The sequence below is a fragment of the Pangasianodon hypophthalmus genome, chromosome 29 (assembly GCF_027358585.1).
Source record: "Pangasianodon hypophthalmus isolate fPanHyp1 chromosome 29, fPanHyp1.pri, whole genome shotgun sequence".
Taxonomy (NCBI): domain Eukaryota; kingdom Metazoa; phylum Chordata; class Actinopteri; order Siluriformes; family Pangasiidae; genus Pangasianodon; species Pangasianodon hypophthalmus.
Window position 1 is genome coordinate 11,759,621 of NC_069738.1, and position 8,685 is coordinate 11,768,305.

General features: G+C 35.6%; 1 protein-coding gene across 1 annotated transcript in view; it reads right to left on the minus strand.

Annotated features, from left to right (window-relative positions):
* The window catches only part of oprd1a (opioid receptor, delta 1a), a 31,150-nt gene extending 24,963 nt beyond the window's left edge, over positions 1 to 6,187 (minus strand). Inside the window, 1 exon segment of the mRNA XM_026942217.3 lies at positions 5,743 to 6,187. Coding sequence (XP_026798018.1) covers positions 5,743 to 5,981 — 239 coding nt within the window. The 5' untranslated portion in view covers positions 5,982 to 6,187.
* Positions 6,188 to 8,685: the final 2,498 nt, after the last annotated feature.

Here is an 8,685-nt window from a genome sequence, read left to right on the forward strand (position 1 = left end):
GAGCATATAAGAAGGCAAATCCAACTTATTGTACTTTAATACGCTGATAAAGAAGTTGCTTTTCTATGGTTATAGGAATCGTTACCATCAGGATTAATACTTTTCAGGGAAGTGCCACCAATAATAGCTGAGTTTTCCATTAAGTAATGACAGTGAGGTGGTACACAACCTCTGTCCTGTGGTACTGTCTTCTTCTTTGGCTGTAATTCTTATTTTTAGCTTATAAATCAAACCATTTTTGACCTCTGCCACAGCACTGACTGTAATTGTCACTTTCCCTCAATGTGTAATTGACTTTATGTTAGACACACTATGCTAAAGTGCACTACTGAAGCCAATAGCATAGACTTCCTTACAATATTTTGCCAATTTTTCCGAGATCTTTTTCTTCAGGCTAGGATTATACTGTATGCATTTCCCACCCACTAGCTGATCCTCCCCAGTTGCATAACAGCTACTAATATGGGATGATGATGATTAAAATATGCTTATTCAGACACACACGAGACCAATTTATCTTTTTGAACTGCAGCATTATCAGACAGCTAAACACAGCTAAAGAGAATGCTAACTCCCCTGTTATGTATACATGTGCTAACAGTCTTGTTGAAGTGGATTATTTTATAGCACAAGCAGACTTACTATATCTTACAACCCAAAGTGTATTATTTTACTATAACGTTACGTTCTGAAGTGCTTTATTCCCCTTATACTATAATGAACAACACATCATGCTTTTTAACCATTTGTAGTTAACTGTTATCATGGATGTTACAGCAGCTATAAACATTTGTTCCCTCACCAGTCTTTCTTTTTTTCTGTCTCTTGAAGTTAATAAGACCAAATAAAATGTTGATGGAAAAATTTGACTGTCAGAAAGTGCTTACATCCATAAATGTTAAACATCTACTTATAGAGGGCTTCACCATACCAATGATTATACATTTTTCTTCGTTATATAACACATTTTGTAATCTGTTTATTATGAAAGTCATCTGCAATACAAGTCATCTCAATGAGCTGTTATTATAGAAATGATAATAGATTAGAACGAGCTCATTAATATAAACCGATCATTTCAATTTCAGCCAACATTACAGTCAGAGCCATGCTGTTATAAAAATGATTCAGCACCTTCTGACCAGCTGGAATGGAGTGCTATGATATAATCCTCATTAACATTGATTTAGTTGGCAGATGTGTTGATGTAAATCAACTAACGACTGAGCTCAGCAGTTAAATGTTATGGGCATGGCTTAAGGAGCCAACAGCATAAGCTTGCTGGTATGGGATTTGAACTCATAACCCTCTGATTAGTAGCCCACAGTCTTAACTACTGAGTCTCCACTGTACATTTACTATAATCTCATAACGTAATTGTAATTCTTAAACTAGACCAGCTTTGGCTATTTTTTTTTTTTTCAATACCACAGTTCAGGACCAGTATGGAGGCCAACTGGTCTCATGTTGCAGTGCATAGCATGATGATATCTGTTATCTAGGTATTTTAATATGTACAGTATACATATATTCTCCTTCTATTTAATTATGATGCCCTGTAAAAGGGACTCTCCTTCAGGAGACATATCAGACAGAATGCTAGAACATGATTGGTGTTCAGCATCATTCTGCTGAGGATGAGCAGGCAGTCACTATGAGCTAATGTCATAACAATCCAGATGAATGTCCATACCCAAGTACCCCAAGTATGTATCCCATCGTGTAATTGAATTAATTCATTCATCTTCTTTAACTGCTTTATCCTGGTCATTTATCCTATCCCAGGGACACTGGGCACAAGACTGGAGTACAACATACAATACAATCCATTGCAAGGCACCAAGCACACGTACATTCAGACACTTATTCAGTGGCAATTTAGCACAGTGAGTCCAAATGCCAAGCCATTTTGAGGAGGTGGAAGGAAACCATAGAACCCAAAGGTGCAAACTCCACACATTTACCCACAATCCTACAGCTGTGAGGCGGCAAAGCTGTGCCCATCATTTTAAGTTTCTACAATAATTATTTAATCCTTTCTCAGAGTACACTGGTGTTCCATGGAAATCGACTTATTTGACATTGTTTGTACGTCATTACGAACAAATTAATTACTTTATACGTCTGTTATAAGATTAGTCAGGACACTGTTGGGTTTCGGTGTGTAGAGTATCATGACTCTGTGTTTAGCTACAGATGAGCAAGTCGATGGGAAAGGGGAGGGGTGCGAGCCCCCTGCTGGGCAAACAATTCACACCTCTCCACAATAACACTGGTACAGAGATAAACAAACAGCATCTAAAGCTTTTTTTGATGAGCCATTAATCACTACTGTGTGACTTCACGAATAAATTCAATGCTGAACATGGGAACTGTCCTGCCACTTCTTCTATTCTAGCGTCAATTTATATGAGGAGGAGTTGCAATGAGCTTTTTTGCTGTAGTATTTATTCCAATCTGTATTCCAGTATTTTCTCAATTGTCCAATCATCTAACTGCTTGTAAGAACAGTAGTCAAAGTGAAGAAGGCAGGAATAATCATAGCTCAGAACCATGGAATCAGAATATATTCATGCACAAAACTTACACTGGAGGAATGACAAGGTCAAAACCAGTCACCTAACCTAAACCTGGGAAACAAGCCTATGAACTGCAGGACACACACACACACCAAAAATGAGGAAATAAGGTGGAAATAAAAGGATGACGCAAGGCTCCTCTACAGGAATGTCTTGAGGTAGGGAATAAAAGCAGTGACTAATGACATCTAATTATGAACAGGTGAGAATAATCAGCAGTAACCATGGGATACTGACTTTTCAGTATTTTGGAGACGGTGACATCTGGTGGTAAAATGTGGGATGTGTGAAAGTGAGAATACTGCCAATGTTTTAATAATTTTAGTGAAGGATTACTATGCTGTACCTATCAATTAATAATTAAAGCGTACTTCAGTCAGACCCCGATAAGTCACTAAAGTGAAAATCACTCAGTGAATGAAGTTCCTTGTCACAGCATATCCATTAACTTTAAAAGCAGAAGCACTGCTTAGGCTAAATCAAATAGTGTAAGGAATTAACACCCACTTAGCATGTTAATTAAAGTGTGTGTGTGTGTGTGTGAAAGCACCTCACAAAGAAGAAAAAAACTCAGTCTGCCGATATATTGCTCAGTAGACAGGGCAGAATTGTCCTTTGCATTAAATGGAAAGAGAGAATATAGATTTCGGTTAGCTAATGAGATCAGTGATAGATTAAAGTTCATGCCTGGTCTTGGAAAGAGATTCTCTTATGTGAACAGACACAAATCATCACACTACCTGCTATTTTACCATTTTAATAAATGCTATTTTAGATATGAGCAGTGCATCGTCAGTTCATATTTCTAAATCAAAACTAAAAACTTCTCTTTTCATGCCTGCTTTCCAAAATTTTCCTATTTATTTTATTTTTGTTATTGATATTACTATTACTACTATTTCATCTCTTAGTGTTATTTTTATTTATTATGCCCTGTCCATATTTTTAGTCTTTTATTATTTTATAATTTTATTCATATGTATGTTCAGCACTTTGGGCAACCATTGTTGTTGTAAATGTGCTTTATAAATAAAACTTACTTACTTACTTACTTATTGTTTCGCTCAATCTTTCAATCTCCTTTATTCAATTAGTGATGATATGATATTGTTGGTTGTGCAATGTCAGTACTGAACACTACTTTATCCTGTAATCCAGAACCAAAAATAAGATTAACAAGCTCAAGCCCAGCAGGATGTTCCAGCTAGGAGGGCCTTCAGTTCCAACAGCTCTCTATTTCCCTCCATTTCTCGCTCAGTGGGGATCTCCGAACTCAGACTGGTGCTCACTCAAGGGCACTGAGCCCAGCTGCTGGCCAACTCTGTAACATGGAAGTCCACTTAAGACACAGCGAGAGACAGACTTGTACAAGAAGAGTGCAATCACTTCTGATTCTGATTTCTGAGAGTAATATAAATAGAGGTAAGTAGTAAATTAAAAATAGTGACTCATGAGCATCTGGAAGCTCATCTGAATTGGAAATTTTACATTTGGTAGTCACTGAATTTTGGTGAAAGTCCCATCTGCGCCATTTTCTTTCCATTTTTTAATGACGGATTTAATGGTGCTCCGAAGGATGTTCAAAAGTATGTTTGTTACTGCCAAGGCGTGACTGATACATTTCCCGAACTTTGTCCTGGACTTGTTTTTATCATGTGACACTTTAATTGCACACAGTTTGACTGCATTCAACCGAATATGTGAGTTATGTTGGTAACTGGCTGCACCAGAGCTAGATATATATTTCACAGTAATGGGGTGAATACTTATGCAGTAATAATGTTTATATTTTTTAACTTGTACATAATTTTGCAATCTATATTGATTTTTCCCCCTACTTCATCATTATTATTATTATTATGGGGTATTTTGTGGACATTCAGTGATACATAATCTCAACTGAATTCATTTCAGCTCCAGGCTGTAATACTACAACATGTGGAAAAGTTCAAGTGGGGTGAATACTTATGCAATCCACTCTTATGCAATGCACTGTATATTTATTTTATTCTTTGAACTGATTTTTTTTACTTTTTTTTTTTTGTAACTGACATTTTTGAGGTAACATGAATTTTGAATTTGAGTAATATGAAATACTCATGATTTGTGTTTTGAATATGTGTCTATTACAAATGACTGATACTCGTCAGAAAAACAACAAGACCAATAACACAATGATCCCAAGTAGTAGGTCTGTCCACTTTAGGGTTGTTCCAGTGTGGTTAGTCACGGTGTATGATCAGACAGTTACTTCATGATTGACTTTCTCAAAATAAAGATCGAAATGCATTCCCATCTACTGTCTAGTCTCTAGTCCTTATTTATTTATACATACATATATATACATACATATATATACATATATATATATGTTCTTTACTCCAGTGATTCTCATCCCTTTTGTGTCTAGCTGTGACTTCCCAGAAATTTCTCAACCCCCTCACTCCCATTTCTCAACTCTCATGTAATCACACTACAGTGACCTCTGTTTCTGCGCCCAGGGGATGTCGAGTGCGCTGAACACCCTTGCTATGTAATCCACTCCTGTCGTAAACACATTACTTTGCTGCCACTCAGCATGTTCACAATTTTCATTTTAATTATAAATAACACCTCTTCTCTTCCTTTCCCTTCTCTTCCCTCCTTCTTCTTCTTCTCTTCTCTTCTCTTCAGTTCAATTATATTTTATTTATTCTAGATAATTAAGCAGCACTGCACACTGTCATGCTAGGTAGATTTTTGTTTTGCTTTTCCTCACAGCCAGTCTCTCTTTCAGCTTATAGTGACATTATTATTATTATTATTATTATTATTATTAATGGGAAAATGGTTTTCCAAAAGAAGATCAATTAGGGAAATTATCTATCTATCTATCTATCTATCTATATATATGTGTGTGTGTGTGTGTGTGTGTGTGTACAAAGAATTCAGTTTTACCACCAGTTTGTGTGTTTTTAAACACCATCACACCATGATAGGTCATCACCCCAGACCAAGCATCACTTCAGTGTTAAGTGATGTACCTGTAACAGGCTAAAAGTTAACGCTCTACACCTTTAAATCTTTAAGTGACTGATGTGTTGGTGATGTGTGTTTTTGCAGCAGAGTATTCACAGTGCATGGGAATGCGAATGCTGTTGCTCTCAGTGCTCGGAGCTCTTACCTGACCACCCCATACATCACCAGGATGTTCCCGAGAAGTCCCACGACGCAGATGACGGAGTAGAGAGCCGTGATGGAGACCGCGATCACCAGCCCCGCTGTTCCTCGGGAGGGATTGTGCTCACTGTGGTTCTGTCCATCCGGGACGAAACCAGCCACGTCGTCCGGGAAGGTGACATTGTAGGGAATGACTGAGTACAGGTCTGGGAATTCAGCTTCAGCAGCAGTGGACAGCTCCATGATGATGGCTCTGGGTCTCTGACTAATCACCCCGAGGGTCTGTGAGGAGTAAAACCCTCAGGCTCAGCTCCAAACTTCTAGCTTTTTTTCTTTTTATATAAATATATATATATACGAAGCTGAATAACGACGCACGCGCCTAACAAAAACTCAGCCACAACACTGAGAGAAAGGAAACAGGCTTCTGAGCTCTACTTGCTCTTCTGACACCCCGAGCAGGTCTGTTCATACATCTCCTGTTACTGAGGCTTATATCAGAGAGAGAGAGAGAGAGAGAGAGAGAGAGAGAGAAGCAGACAGCATATGGAGCTTGGAAGATGACAAAAGTATTTGAATATCAGTTTCTTATATCTGAATTACATACATGTAACATTAAATAAAATGATTTTTTTTTTATGTAATGTTTTTCCCTTTGGTTTGAAATTGCTTGGGCTAAGATTTCAGATTTAAAACATTTCAGAACCCTAAATACAAAAATCTCATTAAAATTGATTTCAAAAATCCAGATTTAAAAAGAAAATCTAAAAAGAGCCCTAAATACAAATCCCAAAAATTCAAATATCAAAAATACAGATTTAAAAAAAAAAATTCAGAACCTTAAATACAAATCCCAAAAATTCAAATATCAAAAATACAGATTTTAGTTTATTAATGATATTTCATGATATTAAATTAGTAAAGGTGAGTCATCCTGGAATCCCAGGGAAAAGACAATGCATTCAGAGTGACATAAGACTGTGATTGGTAAAATGCTGTGTTTGATGACTCTATTTTCCCCTGGGAATCCTTTTTTTTTTTTTTTTTAAATCTAATTTACATAAAATCTGTATTTTTGAGATTTAAATTTGGATTTTTAAAAATCTGAACTCTTACCCCTAGCCGTTTCAAAACAAAGGGGAAAAAATACATAGATTAAAAATGTAAATGTATTAAATACACCCCAGGAAAAAAAAAAGATTTAATGTGACGTACTCAAATGTACAAAATTCATATTCAGATACTTTTGTAAGCTTTCAAGCTCCATAAAAACATGCATACAGCATCCACTTGTTTACGTTATTGTTACTTGATCTCTGCTATGGACTTTGGACATTGAGAATGTCAGGAATGATTCACCTCGTAAATTAGTCTAAATCATTTCTAAAGTATCATCATGAGCAAATGTGTGGTAGCTTCTGACTGTATTTACTGTCACTTACAGACAAATCTATACCTCAATCAATCAAGTAGATCTCAGTCAAGGTTTCAAAGCTATTGGTTAAGCATTAAAGCACTTAAATCATTTTTACTTTTTTTAAATTTTTTTTTACTTGATCTGTATTCCTCGCAGTTTTTGTTTTCCACACAATTCAGACCTTCTACTTCTAGCTAATTAGAATTTGCGTAAAGGTCACAAATAAAACACTCTGTTCAGCATGCATTATTCATGAGATTTTATTCATTTCTGCAAAATCAGGAGATAATTGTTATGAATATTGAACTATTATTTGAACAGTGTAAAAAAAAAGAGCAAAAATAGCAGGCTTACGTTAAGCGACAAATATACAGGGTGATGAAAAATGTTAACACATACTGTATATAAGTTTACAACACTAACACTAGTGGAAACACTGTAACATTATAACACAAGGATGTTAGGTTATTAAACACAGACTGGAAAATGAAACGTCAATGATATTTCACCAAAAAAACACAAACAATACAATAAAGCAGAGATTAGAAACAATTTTTTTTTTAGTTCATTCTGTACAGAAACGGTATTTTTATGTTCTCGCTCCCCTCTTTAATTTTAAACCAAAATAAACAAAACGAAATGAAAGAATGGTTAGTAACATTATTTACATATGATGGAGTTATTTGGCATGTCTCCCACCTTCCTAGCGCTAATCTTAGTTGATTGTTCACATTTGCAGTCTTCTGCATAATGTGAAGTTTTGAAGGATGTTTTCTTGAATATGGCATTGCAGATCACTATCATTATTGCCAGCTTCCAGATTGCCAGAGCATCCTTCAACTTGTGTTGAAGTTGAAGCAGTGTGATTTGTTGCTTGCAGAATTATAGGAATTTTTTTTTTCAAAGGATTTTCCTGCCAGCGGCCCGTCTTCAAAAACCCGGCTATAGCAGCTTTCTAACATCACATGCTCCTGTAGGCAGATGTTCAGGAAGTGCACAAGAGTTTAGGCCTATTGGGGAAATGCTTAGGCTGAAATTACAATGGAAATGAATAATAACATTAACAACTGAAGCACTTTTTAAAATAAAAAGTTTTCACTCTGGAACAGTCATTTAGTCAGAGTCATTTAGTTCATGGTAAAAGAAAAAGTTTGTTAGTTTTTCTTTTTTGTTTTCATTCACTCTCATGTTTCTGCTATAAAGAAAAGAAAACTGTAAAGAAAAATGTTGATAGTAAGTGCTAATTTTTAATCACCCTGTATTATAAAGGATATAAATTCTTAGGAACAAAATCTGAAATGTCTTCCCATTTACATTTTTTTTAAAATCAGCTAGTCATCCATGAGTTAAGATGACACTTTTTATTGTTCTAGCAGCATACTTAAAAGACAAGGCACAAAATACACATGAGAAATAAAGTAAGAATGAAATAAAGATAAAATAAGATAACGCAAAACAAATATTGAAAATAAAATCAAATTTAAAAGTTAAAAAAACTCCACAGTTATTTCTGAGAGAGCAGAATATTTG